Below are 20,999 nucleotides of genomic sequence, written 5' to 3'. Positions count from 1 at the left end.
TCAGCCTAACATAGATCTTCCAGACAGTCAGATTAGGAGCCTCGTCAGGCGTGTGGAGACACTTCAAGGTAAACACGGATGTGTTAGCTCCGATACTCCACTTGTGTGACCTAATGAACACACCAGCGTGCCTTTTAATTTGAACTGAAGCTAAACTAGGGTCGACCGAGCTGAAAATGAGAGGTCAAGCTCTTTCCATCCTCCAACACAAGCTGCTACTGCAGATGGAAAAATAACTCCAAACACAGCACACAACCCCTGAAGGGAAAACAGATGCACATAGAGGAAATTCCCCCGTTTGGCCTGTGAAAACAGGCTCATCAAAGTCTGAGCGCGCCGCTTCTCTGAGGGGGGGGTCTGCAAACGGGCGATCCCGGGCACGGAGCTGCCCGTAGGGAAGGCGGGGAAATGGAAAAGAGGCACGGAAGTCACGGACGGATGCTTGCTTCAGCTGACCTCCAGCTTGATGTTGCCTGTTCAGATGCGTGTGTGCACACTGTGACTTTGCTCCGCTTGAAAGGACAAACAACTCCAAACAGCTCCCCCTCTAGATACTCTTAAAATTGCTGGCATGAAAGCAGTATAAAAGTCAATAGTCGGATTCATTTCTCTGCAGACTGTCATTTTTCACCTAGATTCTGTCACCATGGAAACGAGTACCAAAACACTACAGTGTCCATTTGACTAATTAGCTTGATGAGTTCTATCAGGGCAACGCAGACAGCGTTATTTGTGTTATTGTTTTGACACACAATTACTGGAGTAAACATTTTCTGTAGCTTTGACTTGAGTCGACCTTTTTAATTAGTGCTGCCCTTTTTGGAAAATGCTTCTAAAATGTTCTTGTTGTCTGCAAATGTTCTAATCAAAGTGCGAAAATGTAACTTGGAGGTGAATACATTAAATGCTTCCTACATTTCCTTGTACATATTCTAAAGGCCAAAATTGACAAAGAACCTCTTGCAGCAGTCAAGCCCATTACTGCCACCCTGTGGGAATATCTGAGTACTGCACTATCTGTCTCGTACTATGCTTGTACTGTCAATTTGGTATTTATCCAAAAACATATTTAATAAAACACACAAACCAATAAACCACATCACAATGTGGTTTCAATATTCTTTCCAAAAACTTTTATTGAACAATTGTCATCACTTTGTCCGTGATACAGTACCATAGTCGGATGACCGAGCGCTTGGTGTCCTATTTGGGAATATATACATACGGTGGAGACAAGAATTAAATAACAATGTTCAATAACATTCAGATAGATCCTATATAATAATAATTAAAAAAAAAAGTGAACCAACCCTCAACACTTCCATTGGTAAACAAACCAAACAATCCAAAGAATGTGTGCTTGGTAGGACAAGACAGGTCACCTTAATTAATGAAGCAAATGTTTTGGTTGGCTCGGAACCAAATGAGTAATGTTTACTTGTGATGCTGGGAGACAAACATTTGGCACATATAATGGCCCCGGAAAGACCATTTTTGACAATCAGCCCCATCTCATTACTGCATTTCTTAGTAGAAGTGGATCCAAATGCTTTCACGAGCTTAAGCAGGCTTTCACAATAAGTTTACACATTGATGAGCGGATGAGTACAGTGATGCCCTAAGACTGGGTGGTCACATTTTGTTACACTGATTAACCGAACAAGAAATCATTTTTAGCACCACACACATTTGGATTGAATTTGTATTTGTTAAAGGCTAAGTTGTGTTACAGATATTAATGTGGAAAAAGTCCATTTTTTAATGGTTTGTATTTTTTTACTTCGAAACAGGATTTGAAGTCAACACATTTTAAAAAAAAAAATGCAATGAAAACAAATAACTGTTATCCAAATTTGTTTGTGTGGCTTTAGAAAACTTGAGACATTTTTTTTTTAATTCTTGATAAACCAAAAATATCTTAGTATATCTTATCACCTTTTGTCTTTTTTAACAATATGTTCATGTGAATAATTCGGACTTAATGCCAACTAAAATTGTGTACAGGCTATCCAAACTTCAGCCCCAGCGTTTCCTTAAACTGTGTAAAAGTTATGAATATGTGATTTGTAAATATAAAAAAAGCCCAGGTTATGAATAATTTGTCATTGATTTGAAATCAAATTGAGTTCAGGTTATGAGTAATTTGGCCTTTGCAGTTCATCAAAATGTTTTAAGATGACTTATGTGTTCAGGTTATGAATAGGCTCGGACTTTAAATCATAATGTGTAGTGCTTATGTATAATTGGGGGGTAAATTGGAACTCAATATTTGCCACAGTTATGAATAGTGTCATTGGTGTAACCTAAGGGATAAAGTGGAAAATGAAAAAAATATTTCAAATAAAAACTGATGCGACAAGAAGGCAAGCGAGTGATTCTGGTCAATTACTGAAGTCATTGTAATGACTGACACCTTTGATGAAGAAGTAAAATCAAACAAAGGAAAGCAAAAAAACTGGGAAAAAAGTGTGTTTAAGAGCAGTGGTGTTAGGTCATACTCCAATATGACATGTATGACATCACAGAGACTTTCAGGACACCCCCCCCCCCCCCCCCACGGGAGGGCCTCAGTGGTCACCTGCTGGGAGCTTCACCTAATGGCCACCAGGGGGCGACAAAGGATGTGGATGGAGGATGGATATCACCAGAGGATGTCCAGATAAGGCTTGATTATTAAGACAGTCAGGGAGCAGTGTTTGTTTGTGTGTGTGTGTGTATGTATGTGTGTGTGTGTGCGAAGACAACGCTTGTGTGTGTGTTTCGCAGCAGTGCTTTGACCAGGTACAGCCTTTCTCCGTGCTCGCTGGTGAAGATGGGAGCTTTCTTGTAGTGCTCCACCAGCTCCTCCATGGAAGTGAACCTGCGCTGGCCGATGCAGTAGACGCCGTCGCACTGCTGCACTTTAAAGTGTTTGTTCTTGCCCGGCGCTTTCAGAGACACTGAGAAGTCACTAGGCTGAAAGGCAAAAAAAAAAAAAGAGTTGTTCCAGTGACATTCACGCTAAATTATTTGTGACAAGCTCATATGTATTTTGTATTCATTTTCTTGTTTGAAATGTTTTGCGGAGCTAAAAGTCTGTTGGGTTATTGTCGATCTGAACTGTGAAGCGAGAACATTATATTTTAAATAAATGAAGATGCTTGTGAGGCAAAGCCCAACTGCAGAGGTGACGAATGAGTTCATCTGACCACTGTGTAGTATTTTCCATGCATGATGACTCAAAGCACGCAAGTGCACTCTCCGGGACCACAAGGATGAGTCAGTATTTGCTTTTTAAGCATGCTTTCCCCAGGAGATGACATTTCCAGTCACTTTTTTTTTTATCTATTTACCTGTTTGTAGCCATGTTTACTCATAAAGTGCTTCTGTGCGCACGTAAAAAAAAAAAATCACTGTAACCGAAAGCAACACTAGGCAATAAACTAATTTCAAAATGGTTTGAGCAGGTTTCGGATTTCAGGAATGATGCAATATCACTCTGAGACCGCGTCTTTAGACTCACCGACGACTCGCTGTCTCGTACGAGGAAGTCGCCGTCATCGCCTCTCTCGTTAAGGATGCGCTCGGCCTGGTGTCGGGTGATGTTGCCGTAGTACCAGTCCCTCCCGGCGAACCTGCCCGACCGCGACGCCGCCACGTGGCGGTTGCGCGGCGACACGGGCGTGGAGGACGGTGGGCCGGGTCGCTCGTCCAGCACCATCACATAGTTTTTAGGAACCAAGCCCACCATGCCACGCGAGTTCTTACACCGCCACCACTCAGGGTCGTTCTCCGGCTTCTCCATCACCTCCATGACCTCGCCCTTCTCGAAATTGAGCTCCTCTTCCGTGACGGAGCTGAAGGGGTAGAGGGTCTGCACTAGGTCCAGCACGCCGCCGGCGCTCCCGTTGGCCAGCATGGTCCCTTGAGTGTGGTATATCCGTGAAGAATCCCCCTCCCCTCTGTCATCTGGCCCTACCATCTCCTCCTGCACGTAATTGGAAGGGAACCAGCCCACACGTCCCGCCTGGCTGCCTCGCCACCACCCGTCGTTGCACTTCTCCATCACCAGCACCCGGGAGCCCTTCATCAAGGTCAGCTCGTCATCCCTCCCTGCCGTGTAGCTAAACTTGACCACAGCGGGGATGTTGAGGTCGTTGATTCTCTCTGCGGCCCCTCCTCCGCCGCCGCCGCCGCCGCCGCCACCACCTCCTCCCATTCCAAGGCCGCTACCGTTGGAGGGATATTCCGTGTCGGAGCTCGGCGTCGGCGAAGTATCGCGGGCACTTGTTTTCCTCTTTGTTTTTCCCAAACCTGCAACGAGAATTAAAACGAGGGTCGTGATCATTACAGCCAACACTATCATCATGGAGATTACATTCCAGGCAGCCCCTTAAAATAGGTGAAAATCTGCAATATCGATTTCTCCTTTAAATACATTTAAAATTGCTATCATTTTTATTTAATATTTCTGAAACACATTCCATCTCTGTTTTTTCCACCCTTCTGCACACTGCGCAACGCAGCCCAAGAAAAACGCCTTTACGCTTTGAACTCTCTGAAGCCACTTAAGAACCGGTGTACCGTGCCAAAGCAGGTTTTCAAGCCTCTCCATCGGAGCGCTCTTAGCTCGTCATGGCAACAAGAAAAGGGCAGGTCAGCATTCCTCAGGGAAAAGAGGAGGAGCCCCGAGAAAAGGATACTTGACATCTTGAGAAAACCTGAGCGGTGGAGGATAGATCGATTCTCCACAACACCCCGCTGGGTGCACTTTCTTCCCCTCTCCCACATACCATCACATTCTGTGGAGTCGTGACACGAGCATGCGCATCCAATGCTAATCAAAAGGCTGAAAATAGACAGTCAGGGAGGGTAAAGTGGAGCAGGCACCGAGGGCCCAGGACCGACTGCTTCATCCCAAATCAAAGCTATGATTTCCCCACTTGACGGAGACACAGTGTATTGGAATGGTACGTTTACAGAACAACAAGCTCGATAAAATGGGGGGGTTATTTATTTTGCAACTATGTCAAATGCGTTAAAACGGATCTTTGAAAACGACTTATGTTGAACATCCCTTTTTTTTCTTTAGACTGAAACTGCGACTTATAGTCCGAAAAATACGGCAGGTCACATCTTGGAGGTTAAACTTTTCACCCCTTTCTTCTATTCCGTTTCACATAGGAACGGTCCCCCATTATTCTGTATTTGGTACTTTCCACACAAAATAGGGACGTAGGAAAAAAATAAATGTTTGAAAAGCCACTTTGGATGGGCAGTAGACACGGATGTGAAGCTGTTTAGCATTAGCATTGCGAGAAAAGAAGTCGAGTCATGACACTAACAGGGCAGCTTAAGTGGAACGGTAACAGCTCAGTGTAGGCTAGGAGTAGTCAAGTGGGAAATCACGTGAGTTCTTGACTTGCATTTCAATTGACATCACGGACAATAAAACGGTTGCTCCGTTTTTATGGCAACATGTATTTGCCAAGTAAACAGTTCATCTGACGGTTGAGGCTTTTGTCAGCAAATCTTTTCGTTTGTGCACGCCTTGACAGCTCATCTACACAAGCCCCGGCGAAATGCCGCAAAATGTCAACGCCGATTGCAGAGCGGGCCCATTTGCATTGTTGGAAGTGTGGCGGGGTTCACGCGGAGTAGCATGAAACTTGTTGGCGGGGGGAGAAAAAAAAGACAAGGGGTCCCTTGGCAGATGGTACTCGCCAGCTGAAGACCGGAGCTGACAATGACGAGACACGGGATGGGATGGGAATCACAAGTAGATCATGTTTATGGATGACGCGGCGCAAATCCTACATGTTTAGGAGTCTTACTTTAGTTTGACGGAGAGTTTTCTCCATCTGCTGCTTGTATAAGAAGCATAAAAGTTTTTTTTTTTGCTGATTGAAATACACCTTCGCTCATTTTGGATAATGCTGATTGGTACACTAGCGGTTAGAATGGCTTCTTCCGCATTTCATCCAGTGGAACCACACCGGAAGGCATTGAGGATCAATGTGCATTAGAGAACTCTTGAGGAAGGGTGGTGTGGAAGACCAAGATATATCTGGTAGAAAATAGAAAGCTTAGATATAAGAAATATATATATAGAGAGAAATAAAAGCAGAACTGGGCGGTATGGGAGATTGCTGCCTTCAAATTTTGTGGAGCAGATTTTTCTTTTTTTTTACCTTAGATGTTTATTCTCTTTATCGATGACATGACAGTAACGATCAAAATGTTTCGATTTAGAAATAGATGTATTCTGTTTTTAATTATTATTTTTTATTTTAAATAGATCCTATTATATGGTACAGGCATTCATCTGCAACTGTTCCTTGTGTTGAGTGCTAATCAGCATGTGGAATTAAGTTGGAATTAATAAGGTGTATAGTTAAGATTTATTTATTTTTTACTCTTGTTAAAAAGTTTATCTATATTATAACATGCGTATATTTATAAAGTTTGGGATATATTGTATAGTCTTGGAACTGACATTAGCATTTTCATTTCATGAGTAAAATGTGAGTCAAAAGAGGAATTTAAAAAAAAGGTAGATACAAAGTTGTACAACTACAGAGAAAGCGAAGCAGTGCAGAATCTAAAGTGAACGCACACATCAACCAATTAACATATTCTACTCAAGTATGCGAGTATGTTCCATTAGCTCCTGACTTCACCTAATCAAGGAAATGACCTCCACCGCAGCATAAGCTTGGGCTTTTAACGTCGAGCCCATGATGTGCCAGTCGATAATGTTCCAATATAGGACAGTCGAGTAATTCATCATTCCAGCACATCCATTAGATGGACGCTTATCTTCCGTAATCAATCTAGGGACTGTCAGAAAAAAAAAAAGGCAGCTACAGTGATGGAGAAAAAAAGGTTGATGTGGGGAACAATGTGACTGGTAGGATGTAAAACAGCGGGGACAGGGGGAGGGGGGATGGTGACAGGCCGTGCCACGCTGGCTGTCAAAACACCACCAACGAGGTCTTTTGTGGCTTGCGCTGATGCAAAACAATCCCAATTGTGACCCTCTCACTTTCCGACACCACTACTAAGTCTCCAGCCGAAATATATTTTTTGATTTGATTTTATTAATTCATGCTTCCAGTGGAGCCCCCCCAAAAAAAGGCCCGACTGAAGAAACAGCAGAACTTTACAATAACAACAAACAATAAAATATTGAATATTTAAAAACATGTTTTTCAAGGCATGGAAAAAGTTCTGGGCATGGAAAAGGTGTCAGTTTTTGGCGGCCATGCTGTTTTGCTTTTTTAAAATACTGTCTAAATAATGTATATACTGTCTATAATAATAATAATAACTGTCTCATGAGGATTTTTTTTATTAAGATTGTTTATCTATAAGAGAACCCACACTTGGGGATTAAAAGACTGAATAAAAAAAAATCAGTTTCAGGTTGTTTTTTTAAGCAGAAGTGAAAGCCGTCAAACATTTTGTAACTGTGTTATTTTAAGTAACACAAAATAGACACAGTGCACGAACACGTGAAAGCTGTGCTGACTGGGGATGTGCAAAATAATCCAAAATCTGTTATGGTGAGTTGAACTACATTCAGGCTGTGGGTAGCACAACTCCTCCGGGCAGCATTTTTTCTACTCAATAGGGCACTGGCATGGAAACAAGAGTCCAGAGTATTCACAGAGATAGTCTCCCAATTAAAAGCTTGTTTTACACAGATTTCACTTCATGTTGTTTGTGCCAAACGTGCAGTGGGGATACTAAAACATGGCCATTAAAAAATCTCCTCAAAATCTTTGGTGTCCCACGAGCTTGACGATAAAAAAACAAACAAACAAGAAAAATGGAATCTTTTTGCTTTTTGAGCTAGCTAGCAAAGCTAAATTAATACAAATGAACGAACGAACGAACGAAATACATTTAGAAAACATTCAAGTCAAAATTAAAATTCAGCGCTATGGTGCAACTAACAGCAAATATCACAATATCGAGTATATAATGAATATAATTTAGATCTTCTAGCCTTCTCTTGGCTGATGTGTAAAAGTAACACGTGTTTTTTTTTTTATAAAACAAAAACCATTTGATTGTATTTTATTTTCAGAATTTTCTTCCCAACAGATTGTCTTATTAACTTGCACAGATTAAAGGTCGAACCATTTTATTCAAGATACTTGGCAGGCATTGCCTGATTAATTGACGGCAAATTTTAGAATGCAACAGGCAGAATATTAGTAAGTGAAAGCCTCGAGTTATTTACCTAGCGTGTCCTTGATGTTCTTCACCAGTGAGCCTTTCTTCAGGCTGTTCTTGCGCTCGACGTAGTTGGACGGCACGTAGCCTGTCTGATTGGCGGTGTTGCGGACACGCCACCATGTTTTAGAGTCGTCCAGCAGGAACAGGCGCTCGTTTTTTCGAATGTCAAGTTCCTGGTCCTGCTGGGCTGTGTAGTCCCACTTGGCTACAACAATCACCTCCTCTGTCATCTTTCATGGAGTCCCCCTGTGGAAGGAAGAGAGGAATAGAGAGGGGGGGGGGATTATAATTCTTATTCCTACAACAAAAAAAAATGCCGTGTCATCATCATGTTACAGCCACTTTTGGAGTTGTGTGAAGCTCAGTTTTGGTGTAGCAGCAAAGTGAATTACATCATTTAAATCAGTATGGGAGAGGATATGCCCTAAAGGGATTTGCAGTTTGTCAAAAGGTGAAATTACATAATCTGGCAAAGCTTGTTGTAATATTAATTCCAATTTGTATAAATCCCACCAAGTAGCAAAATCTCTAGTGGCTGACTGCTGTTAGCGTAGACAAACTTTAAAAATGTCTCCAGTTTAAGACAAGGCAGTTCCCTGAACATGAGTTGGCCTTTCTCAAATTGACTTCTAAGGGATTTAACAAGTCTGACAGTACAGCAGGGTCGTGAGAGATTGTCGGAAGAAATGCATGCTGGGATATGGGAAGCTCCGTTTCTTTCCGTTTTGTGACGAATAGGGGAGTCTCATGGTATGAGAACCATCTGAACGATCAGGTTTATATTTAGCTCAGCGGTCGGTCAAAAGCCTGTAGCTGGGAGCCCAACCGCGGAGGGAAATAAAAGCAATTATTCCAACGCACGCCTTTTATTTTCAAGCAGCACTACCGTTCTACAACTGAAGGCAATTCGAGTGTTTCGAACCATTTCAGGGGGAACTGCTCAAGTGATTCTTCATGATTCGACTCGGACCGGATTGGCGAACCGTACGAACGAGATACTAAATGGGGGGAGCCGGCCGAGCTACGGCAAGAGAGAGTGATGGCTAATGAGGAATGCAGCCGCACTAATTAGGTTACATAAAAAGATCTGATTGTCTGTGGAAAGATCTTGGGTGGACGGTAGCAGTCCGGAGGTATTACGTTTCATCTTCACCAAGCAATGCAGACATGACTGGCTACAACTGTTCCACTGTTTGTAAATGATTGCAAAAGCCAGTCTTTCCTGATACAGCAATTTTGTGGCATCTCTGTGGAAGGGAGCTTCGAGTTCCCCAGCTAAAAAAAAAAAAAAAAAAGAGTGGTGACATCACCACATTAACATTTTGTAAGTGCTACAATGGAGAGATGACTCTGTCTCTGCTTGCAGTCACTAAAGCTGTCAAACTTGATTTGAGAGAAGTTGTGCAACACGGCGTTAAGAAAGTCTGATTGGCTTTCAACAGAGATCTCACCCCCAACTGGGGCAACAAGGGCAGTGGAGAAGGGTCCCTTCCACAAAGCAGATGCAAATAAATGCTGAATCGATGCAGAAGACCAAATTCAAGGAAAGAGAAATAGAGTGACACCGATTCTTCCATAAAACAGGAGTAAGGTATGCGAACAAGCTGCGGCGTCTGTCCGCCTCAGGCTACAGCTGCTGAATCACACCAAGTTTTTCTATTTCCATTTTGTACTGCAATGATTCATCCTGCATGCTTGATTGAGCTGCCATGATCCTTGCACAGGGATTTAATGTTGGATTTCGGCAAATATTGACCAGATTAAACATGTTCACTGCGGAGCGGCGCTAAACGTGTGTAATTTAAGTTGATGTTGACATTTCGGAATCAGAAAATAGAACGCTGTACATGTTTACAAAATATGTAATTAATTTTCATCCGCTTGAATGCAGCTGTGCAGTTTGGTGTTCATAATGTAACTTTTATTGTTCTAGCTGTGCCGTGTTGTGTTATTAATTAATGCTAATGCGCTTTGAAAATTGCAGTGTTTACATTTCCAAGATGCAAAATTAAGTCACTATTTACTTCTATGTCAGAAAGCAGCGCATTGTTCTGGTGTACATAAAAAGTGTCATTAATGTTCATGGCATGAACTTTAATTTTTCTAGCTGGAGTGTTTCATTATTATTTCCCATGCCATTATTGATTAAATGAATCCCAGATTTAAAAAAAAATGTTTTGCTGAAAAGCAAAATAAAGCAATATTTTGAAAATATGTTTTTAGTATGCACAAAAAAGTGTCTCCAAATCAAGGCGTAAAAACCAAGCTGAGGAAAAAAAATAAAAAATAAACAGGAAGTGAGCACCAAAGGTGGACTGGCCAGTTTGTCGTAAGTCTCAACCCCGAAAAGGCTTAAATCATTACCGATTCTTTAATGCCGTTAATGCTAATAACATTTTTACATACAGACCTATCACATAAGTGCCAATGTTTATCTCCTTTAGTTTTGCTTTAATTAAACATCTAAACTAGACATCTAAACTGTGTAGGTGTCATTTCCAGTTGAGAGAAACCCCCTAACGAAGTTCATTCCACCGAGAATTAAAAGAGGGGGGGTGAAATAGATGAGCGACAGGCAGCTGAACTGGGGGGGGGGGGCTCTTTTAACACAGCACAAAGAGAAAAGGGACGTAAAAGAGGATTATAAAAAAAGAGTGGAGATTTTTAAAGAGAAAAAGATCTGGCAGAGCTTTCTGTGTTTGCCATTCAGGTCAAACACAAGGAGCATTCAGCCAATGGGAACTCATCCCCCCCCCCCCTGCTTCCACTTCATCCCACACAGTTTGAAGAGGGAAGCTGCTTTCCTGGCAATAAGAGAACATTTGGAGTAAACTCAATGAACGTTGGAACGTGACGGAGCAGAGCCGGCAGCTCTCTTTGAGGCTCCACAATGTTAATCAGCCCAATGGTCCTGTTTAAAGACACTTGGCCCACTGAACACCCCGATGGTGTTTACAAGTATAGCAGCTGCTGCTGCTGCTGCGCCACATCACCATTAAAAGATATTGACTGGCGACTCTTTGAACAGTTTATCAACTTAACAAGCTTTCAATCTGTCGCCTCAACACACACACGCAAACACACACAGTTTACTGGAGGCGGTTTGAATAGAAATGGATGAAAGAGAAAAACATCACAATTGATTGATTCTGTCAATTACGTGAACTTGATTGCTGATATGAGACCAAACAGAGCGCAATACCCGGCTTCAACCAACAGAGGCACTGCTGATTCACTCGCTGTGAGTTTATGGATTGTCAGTGAGTCTTGTTCACAAAACAGGACTAGGTTTAGGCTAGATTATTGCGCTGCGCTTAACCCACCAAGGGGATAAAAAAGGACTACTGCAATCCCAAACTGGGGCATCTTTTCCGATAAACCAGAGAGCTCCTCTGTGGACACAAGATAAAAAAATAAAAATAAGCCCACGGACTCCACCCAAAAATAAGAATTGAGCATTAAGACGTACAATGTAGCCAAAGACTTTAGTACAAATGTGTCATTGAGATAATACCAAAAAAAAAGTAGTCGTTATTGGAAAAGTGAATATCTGATGCTGCAGCACACACACTTAAGTTTCGATTGACAGAAGATATTTATTCTGACAAGCCCTCGTCCTACGTTACAGCAATTTTTCACGTCACTTTCATTTCTCTCACTTTGGGCTCTCTCTCATCAGCATAGCCAACATTGTTGAGTGAATCTCCATAGCAACCATCACTGGGTGGTCTCGTTTTCAGTGACGGGGGGCATTACCAAAGAATGAGACTTTCAGTCACCCTCTGAGATTCATAATATTCCTGCACTAAAAGCAAGTTTTAATTACACACGCATTTGTGCTTCAAACAGCAGCTTAATTCCACTTTGATGGATTATTTTCATTTTTGTGGGGGCTCCTTGATGCCCACTTTGTTCCCTTCCTAAACAGTGTAGTTCTTTTTCACCGTGCGCACATCTCGGCTCTCGAAAAACACGTCTGTCTCTCCGGGGCAGCTTGTTTCCCCGAAAGCTATCCTACTGCAAGCTGTGATCATTAGATTTTTGCGTCAGGTATAGCCGGAAGAAAGGTTGCTATTTTTATTTTCTCGCACCCCGGTGTGATATTCATGTCCCCTGGCACAAACAGAAAAGAACAATGTTAAAAAACTCAGGCAACACTATGCAGCAACGGTGTGAAATCAGGAAAGAAGGAAAAAAGGAAGCTTTGATGTGAGCTTGTTTCACAAAAGGAACAAGTTGCAGGTGTATTTTTGAATAAAAAAAATCTTTGCTACTCAAGCCATTTCAATCTAACGATGTGTGCAACTATTTTGCCAACAGACTAAATATTAGCATCCTTGTCTGTTCTTATCTTTCAAAGTGAAATCTGCCAATCAGCGAAAGCTGCACATAACTGAACCATTTCTCTGTAGTTATTTAAAGAAAAAAAAAAAGACTGAAACTATTAATGTACTACCCCACTGCCTTTAATAGATTACCCTTTGTACATGTGGTAAAAACATCAACAAACTTCAACCACGTTTGCCCATGGGGGGATAAACTCGCAACCACCTCAATCCTTGCAACGACGCTGAATAAAAATTTATATTCCTACAACTGCTAAAAACACACATTGTAATGATTTGTGCTAAATAGCTGCAAGCTGCTCTTCGTGTCCCCAGAGAGGAAGCAGCACACGGACTGACCTGGGAGAAATGTATTCGTTTATCTGCCGCTGCATTTTATACAGGATTGCTGCAACTGCGTGAACTTCCAAGAACTATCGTCACAGCAACCCGCTAGCATATAATTAGCAGCAGGTAAGTGTGTGGTATTTAACACAACGGGGTATTACACACAGTTGTACTGCTATTGTAATGTGGTGTGACAAGAGACTTGTCAAATAAGGGATACAATTAAAAATGCAATGAAAAAATAACTACTGAAAAAGAAAATATGGTCATGAAATTCGACTTATTTCTTTTTGCACCCATTATTTTATTAATTTTTTTGGGAAAGTTCCTTACAAACCAAGTTCAATGTATTAATGAATACCATCACCTTTCTGACACGGACTGTATATTAAAATTATTTTGACGATGAAAATGCTCTTGCAAATTTATTAGCCGGAACAGGTCTGCCGGTATTGGTATGAAAAAAATATGAATCATCTGAAAAAAAGTCATCCATTGGTAGCGTCTTAAAGCAAAGCCCCCCGTTATTTCTTTTTAACTACGAGCACCCAGGTGAATTCCACGACCCACTTTTGTGTCCCCCCTCAACATTTGAGAATCACTAGTTCTCATTCCATAGTGTGACGGTGGACTTCATTTCATCCAAATTTCAAGTTCAGCCTCAGCTGTTGAGTGGGTGATGTAACACACCAAGTGGGAAGAAGTGTGGATCTGTGCTCATCGCTTGCCGTAAAACTCTCGAGAAAGACCAACTGTGCATTGGAGGCCTGCAGCGAGTGCGTGTGTTCGTGTCTGAGCATGAGACCAAATACTGTTTGTGTGCCGTCTTGAATTCTCAGGAGAGCCCTGTGGCATTCAGAGCGATCCATCTCATAAATAAAGCAGGACTTCCTTCAGCTGCAGTCATCTTTGTGTGTGTGTGTGTGTGTGTGTGTGTGTGTGTGTGTGTGTGTGTGTGTGTCAAGAGAGGCGAAGGGGATGTGGTGGAGGGGGGGGGGGGGGATAGCCTATCATATTCCTTCATTCAACTCTGCAGCAACACAGCACATCTCGCGACTAAGGTCCTTGAGGACAACGGCACAGGCTCAAAACCAGAAGTAATAATAATAATATTTAAAAAAAAAAATGGTAGGGTAAAAATACAAATACAAATGTAAAACAAACATATAACCAGGAGGAGTCAGCAATATTGGCTCAATTTTATATTTATATTTTTTTCTGTACGACAAAAAAAGTATTAAATAGGTCCAATGGAAAACACTGACTACAATAACAATACTGATATTAATAATCACAATTGTTGTACATGAATATTTACTGCATTTAAGTTTTTCTGTTGTGCTGTAGACTTATGCATATTTAATACAGACTACAGATATTTATTCTTCCGTGCCGCTTATTGTCACGAGCCTATCCCAGGATTCTTTGGAACCGCTTGCAAGCCATTCGCACTCACAAAATCACACCCACAGACAATTTGGAGTGGTCAATCATCCTACCATGTTTTTAGAATATGGGCGTGCCCAGAGGAAACACAGGTAGAACATGCAAACTCCACAGAGGAAGGCTGGAACCGAACTCACAACCTCTGAACTGCGAGGCGGACATGCTAACCAGTACAGCACTATGTCGCCCCATACTACATATAATTAGATTTTTTTTTTTTATTTGTGTATTTTAGCAAGTACATACCAAATCGTCTATATTTAAACAATTTTGACATATATTTAAAAAATAATAAATTTTAGAGGTGCAAGTCCAATTCTACGCTGTCTCTGATACACATCACCCATGAATGAACACGGAGCCCTTCCTCTCATATCTACATAGTATTGATGGGCGGGCTAACATCAATTGACTCCCATTTCTCCCGTCCATCAACCTACGGGGAAAAACTTTGAACAGATGTGAACTGGAGTGGGTAGCGGCGCGCCAACGCCATTTCACCGCCTCGGCAGGAGTGTAAGTAGACTGTTAATGAGGGCGAAGCTCAGAGGGAGGCATGTTAACATGGGCTACGTAGCTCTACGGGGAACCCGCGAGCGTGGAGCGTTCGCTGAGATGCTGATCATTTTGCGGTCTAGACGAATAAATGTTTGGCTGCCTGATTGACTGCTGGAACTGCCAAAAGGGAGAGCAGTCGCTTAATCAAAAGAATTAGAGCATGAAGGGCTGCAGCATCTAATCCAAACAAGGCGATGGAATAAAACACCTCAAATATTTTCGTTACTCTGAAGTCACCAACAATTGGAGAGCCCACCCAAAATGAATTGAAAATGGATTTTGATGATTGATTAAGCAGGGCTGTGCAAATCATCAAAATATAAGTACAATTATTATACTCCACGATTACAAAGTTGACAAAAAAAAGATGACTCATTTTGTTTGGTGAAAAAAAAAAAAACTTGCATGATAAAAGTTAATAATAAAATGATTTATCCACCTCCACTTCACTTCCCATACCATCGCGAGTTATGACATCAGAGATACTGGAACTGGCTTGACTCGTTGCCATTTTTCTTCCTCGTTGGTTCCCCTCTCTGCTTCGGAAACCCGGAGCAGGATTAGGCCTGCTGCCCGGCGGTAGCGGTATGTGAGTTGACAGACTGTCACTTCAGTTTTTGGACCGCAAATTAGGAACTCAAACCCAGGTTGCTGCCAATGGAGACGATGACAGACACGGACACACTTAATGGACAAAAGGGGGAACTGTCAGCACAAAGAGCTTAACATGCTGACTCAAAACTGATTAAATAAATAAGACAGATGCTAGCGGCAGCACAAATCCTCTTTCGCTTTCCTCACGATTGGCGTTGGAGCAGTGATCTCTATTGTCTTAGCAGCGAACACGCTCCGTTGAATGGTTACCCACTGGCCAGATTACAGTTGATTATCATAACAATGGGATGACCTTTATCTCACACCACCCAGTTGCCCGTGTAGCCAGTGTGCCCATCTGTGCTTGCTCTTCATTAAACTCTGCTCGAGTAAGGACTTTAAATCTCACTTTCAACATTGAAACACAGATTCGTGGGATAATCTTGACGAGGTTCTGCTTGCGAATGTCTCCTATCTGTAAATCGGTGGCACGAATCAAGTGACTCTTTTGAACGGTCTGAAAAAATACAGCCTTTTCCCTCCTTTCGATTTTATTATTTATGATTAAATGTTGTACATTTTAAGGCCTGTTGCAAAAAAAGCCATGTGGCAGAAAAGGAAAGTAACAATCTAAAAGGAAATACAGTTGACAATTTCCGGACTATAAACCGCTATTTTTTGCACAAGCTTTGAAAAGGCTTATTGTCCAGTGCGGCTTATCATGGTTTTTATGATACTGTAAGAGGATTAGTTTTGTTAACACAGGTAATAGAAATGAGGACATCAATTGTGGCTTATAGTCCAGAAGTTACGGTACTTGGTGAAACTTGACCAACATGCAGCATTCAGTCAGATTCAGCGACGTTGGCCCAGATTCACATCATCAGCCCTTTTGTGTCAGAAGTGATGTCACTCTCGCACCTGATGCTAGCCCTGACACCCTGACATCGTCACAAATAATTAATAATTGGTGTTCTAGATCAAGTGACCATCTTTTATCAAAAACTCATAATAACCAGTTCCTCTTATGTCATTACTGGGCAATAAAATTTGTCTGTTGGAAAATAATATCCAGCAATTGTTTTTGGTGCTTATCAAAAACAGACACAAAAATGATGCTAGTGAAATCAGGCACTTTTAGTTTTCGCAATATTGACAGCATGCATCTAGTAGGAAGTCCATGGTTCCAAATGCCATGTGTGATATGTTTTTTTTTTAACTGCAGTTGCAAACAAATTGTCCCAAGGGGATAATAAAGTATTCTTGATCTAAGAAGGGAGAGTTACTGGTGAGAAAAGTACAATCACAAACAATTAACATGACTAAAGAAGTGCTGGCGGCAATGCAACAAGCTGGCATTGTGAAGCACGAGAAAGGTTAGGTATTGTCTCTGATATTACGGTCAAATATTACATCACAGCTCTTGCTAGATCATTTCAATAAATTTGAGTCATAGCAAAGTGTGACAGGGTTAAATAGCGCTGTCGTGTTAAATCCCACTTTTGATCAGAATCATTTCCAGAAGCAGGTGTATTGTGCCTAATAAAAGTGAAGGTAGCATTTCAGACACAATACCTGACACTCTTCTCTTTCGAACGGCACTCTTCCCCTGCACAGTAGCAGTTTAGCTCGGCTAACTTGCTTTGGCTCGGGGGGCCTTTGGTTCTATGCTAAAATGTGAAATCAAAACGCATTGAATGCTTGAGTCCAAAAGAAACATGCTAGCAGACTACAAAAATGGAGAATGTCTCTTGTATTGACTTTCACTGCAAGGAGACAAATTAAATTAGGGGACTGATCTCTGCAGCAAAACTGAGACTGCAGATTATAACACTGCGGCAGCCAGAGCTAAGACAACGAACGTTAGCAATTCTTTTTTTTGGTCATTTTAGATAGGCATCCTCCAATATCGAGATTAACCAAATCCATTTGCCAAATGACCAAACAGCGGTGGTTTAAATCTTTTGACTGGGCGTATTTGGATTAGTTACTAAACATGGTAGCCGCTTTTACCAATGGAAAAATAATGCTCAAACTCATTTGTGAAGACAATATGCAATTTTTGTATTGACACATATAATCGATGCAAAATTTGTCTTCGCGGGCCAAATATAATTAGGGCTAGAGTTTGACCCCCTTGATCTAAACTCTTCTTTCGATGCCTTTAAGCAGACTAATGTTGCTATAGCAGTAGTTACCATAGACGTTGCAAAACTTTACAGGGCCCGATACAGGTGCATGTAAATGAATATAGTTCAGTAGTTCAATTTGCTACTTTTCAGGAGGCCAATGTCTACATCACTAGATATTCAAATTTCCAACTTTGGGTTGTTAGCTAAATTAAGGAAATGTTTCACATGTTTAAAACGGACCCAATGAAATAAACAGACTTCTTTATGATAGTCTGATTCCTCAAGATACCACTAGGTATTGGTTTACAATTTTTCAAGGTCCAGCTGTCAAAAGTGTTAAATGTATAATAGACTAAATTAGGTCACAGCAGTGAAGGTTTTCAATGAAGAGGCCAGTTTGTTCAAAACATTCCTTGCGCTCTTTCGTCCGCTCACCTTCCACATACCTGACATTTTTAGTGAACCTTGTACTAGCACTACACCACCGGCCTTACCGGAAGGGTGTGCCTGCAGAAAAGGTGGGCCTTGCAAACCGTACCTGTACCTTAACCAAAATCCCTCCCCTCAAATTTTTATATCCCAAAACAATCAGTGAAAACAATATGAACACATCTGTCTGTCAGGCAGTAATCCCAAATCTGGACAGGTTGCAGTAGCCACAAAGACAAGCAATCAAGCAATGACAAGTAATGAGTTTTAATATTCGGATTGCAACAATGACAAAATCCGAACATTAAAGTTGATAATATTGTTTTACTATAAGAATAGCGGGGGTGTAGTGTATAGGAAAACAGATGTGCAATTAGGCGCCCATTCAAGCTTAAAAACAGCTTCTGGATTTTTCCACCGCATTTAACACATTTATTGAAGCTCTTTCTGTTGATTAATTGAAGGTTATGGATAAAAAAAATGGATGATTTGGGCTATTTTGCACACAACGAGGCCAAATGTGGCGCAAGTGGCGGAGACAGCACCGCTTCTGTCCGGACAAAGACCCTGCGTCAGAGCTTCAAAAGTGACGAGAGCACGCAGCCGTTTCGTCACAACTTTTACTGCCGTTTGCGATTAAAGCCTTACGGCATTTAAAACGGCAGTAGGTGGCTTTTTGAGGGTGAAAAGTAAACTTGCTTAGTGATTCGGAGCTTACCTTAGTGTTGGCTTCAGGGAGAAACGGCGCGGCGACACTCTCTTGACTGACTGACTGCACGACCCCAGGAATAAGACGACTGGCAAAAGTAACTTAATCAACCAACGGTTGTTTAAATACACTAAATGGCGTCTTTTGCAGTTTTTTGTGGAGGGGCGGTGAGTGGTGAAAATTGCGGACTGTTCTGTTCAAGCAATCCTCGCTTGTTTTTCTGTCGCAGCCTTGAATGCAACCACCACCAGTATCACAGCGCATTCACGCGGAACAAGCTGGAAGAGGTGATGGCTACACTTCCGATGATGGTTTTCAAAATAAAACCAGGCTGAGCTATGATTTTGAATTTTAATCTGAAGGTAGAGTTTATTTCCTGTTTGAATCGACTTTTCGAATTTTATGGCGTCCTGGTGACGTCAAAACCCAGACTGGCACAGTACGCCGCTGACGAAGAGCGACATGTGGGGGATAATGTCGCCCTCTTGCCGATTACAGGAAGAAGTGTACGGAGCCCCGAAGGGACTGAGGATCAAAAGTGCCTAAATTAAATAAAAGAATACAAAATTGTAAATTTAAAGGTGTTTTTCCCCCCGCAATTAAATATTTTCTTTCAAAATCATTGCTCAGCTTTTTTTTTGCACATGAGATTTGCAAATCAATACAAATATAAATAATAATATTACTATTATTAATTAAAAGTATTACTATAAGTGCTGTCAAGCAATTAAAATAATTACCGTATTTATTCTAATCACCCAGGGCGATAATTTTGATGAAGAAGAGGTTTTCTAATTTAGACACATTCTTTTATTGAATTACATATAATTTATAAAAAGTCACATAAACAGCCCTCAACAAACCATTCTAAGAATTCTAAATTTAGGCAATATAAAAAATATAAATGCATATGAAATGCAAACGAGGACTCAGCCTATAGTTCAACAAACCATGTTTGAATTTTTTGACGCGCTACTCCTTCCACATAATTCATCTGATTCACTCCATTCCACTTTTGACGTATTCCAAATATTCATATGATGAGCGCTTGCATTTTTTTTTTTTGCAAATGCACAGCAAATTCATTCTTAATGATACATTAAACATTCCACATTTACAATGTTCCAGTTTGAAATTCACATCATTCAACACATTCAAATCACATTGGGGAAGATTTCACATTTTCACATTTAAAATTTGCGCAAAATGTCATTTTTTCACTTCTAATCTCTACATTTTTCAATCGATTCAACCCGTTCCAACTTTCAACTGTTCCTCTTTTGCTATGTGGTGTGAATTTCCAGCTGGAGGCAGCAAAGGTCTACAAAAAAAGCTCACACACACGTACACACACAGCAAATCACTCGCGGTAGCAACTTCTAACAGGAAAAAGCCCAAAGTCTCTTCTTGTACAATAACTATTCTCACACACACATTTTTTTGCACTCTTATTCCTGCAACTTCACTGAAAGAAATATTAGAAATATGCATGTACTGTAAATGTTATTGGTAAGGGATATTTTTGACATTATTGAGAACAAAAGGGACATTGTTTCAAGATGTACATACTTTGTGTACATCTTGAAACAATGTCAGCAGAACTTTTACAAGTTCTATTATTTTGTGCGGCTCCCTACAATATTTTTTTGGGCAGACGAGGGGTCAAAATTGATAAAGGTTGCAGACCCCTGGTCTACATAGTTATTCATCAGTACCGCATGTCTCATGACTGATAGTGTGACCTTCCGAGGGGCCTTGAGTAGTCAAGCGGTCGTAGCCCTTCTCACATTAACGTTCATGACAAGCTTTCCTTTTAAAACCAACTAAGTGGAAAGCTATGAGAGAGATAATAAGTAAAAGCACATGCACACTGGCCTGCACATGGTCTGATTGTCGATTTGTAAGAAAAACGATATTTTACTGCAATGTCATATGATGGGATGGAACAAACGATTGACGTCTGAAATGTTCTTTTTGGAAAAACCTCATCTGCATCACACAGAGATTCTACCTCTTACATAAGGAGTACCAAAGTTCTGATACCCGTACAATTTATCTTTATAGATAGAATATCTGAGCGCAGGTGAGCCACTTAGAGAATCAGGTTTGGTGACCTCAGAATTAGCGTCTGCTTGTTGCAGATGATGTGGTTCCGTTGATTTAATCAAATTGTGATTTGCCACTCTCGCTGGTAAAGTTCTCAGCAGAGCATGAATCTGTTGGGATGAAAATCAG

At 41.2% G+C, this 20,999-nt stretch overlaps 1 protein-coding gene and 1 long non-coding RNA gene across 2 annotated transcripts; one reads left to right on the top strand and one right to left on the bottom strand.

The window, feature by feature from the left end:
• Positions 1-1,118: 1,118 nt before the first annotated feature.
• On the bottom strand, positions 1,119-19,023 carry nck2a (NCK adaptor protein 2a). The gene is made up of 4 exons (XM_049728637.2): positions 18,774-19,023; positions 8,228-8,469; positions 3,503-4,293; positions 1,119-2,955 (listed from the first exon to the last, which is right to left on the bottom strand). The coding sequence occupies exons 2-4, from the start codon at positions 8,451-8,453 to the stop codon at positions 2,683-2,685; spliced, it is 1,290 nt and encodes a 429-aa protein (XP_049584594.1). The 5' UTR covers positions 8,454-8,469; positions 18,774-19,023; the 3' UTR covers positions 1,119-2,682.
• Positions 18,919-19,386, top strand: LOC125973939 (uncharacterized). Its single transcript, XR_007483333.1, has 2 exons — positions 18,919-19,051; positions 19,127-19,386. It is a non-coding gene; the product is annotated as an uncharacterized lncRNA (long non-coding RNA).
• The last annotated feature ends 1,613 nt before the right edge of the window (positions 19,387-20,999 follow it).

Source organism: Syngnathus scovelli, chromosome 8 (assembly GCF_024217435.2).
Source record: "Syngnathus scovelli strain Florida chromosome 8, RoL_Ssco_1.2, whole genome shotgun sequence".
NCBI classification, from domain to species: domain Eukaryota; kingdom Metazoa; phylum Chordata; class Actinopteri; order Syngnathiformes; family Syngnathidae; genus Syngnathus; species Syngnathus scovelli.
Note: the sequence above shows the minus strand (reverse complement) of the source record. Positions and strands in the feature narration are given on the sequence as shown.

What these genes read in the sequence shown, in the direction of transcription:
- nck2a (XM_049728637.2), bottom strand. Translation starts at nt 8,453, where the DNA reads ATGACAGAGGAGGTGATTGTTGTAGCCAAGTGGGACTACACAGCCCAG. An exon ending in GAACATCAAGGACACGCTAG is followed by an intron (nt 4,294 to 8,227) that starts GTAAATAACTCG and finishes TTCTCGTTGCAG; the next exon opens with GTTTGGGAAAAACAAAGAGG. An exon ending in TACGAGACAGCGAGTCGTCG is followed by an intron (nt 2,956 to 3,502) that starts GTGAGTCTAAAG and finishes TTTGCCTTTCAG; the next exon opens with CCTAGTGACTTCTCAGTGTC.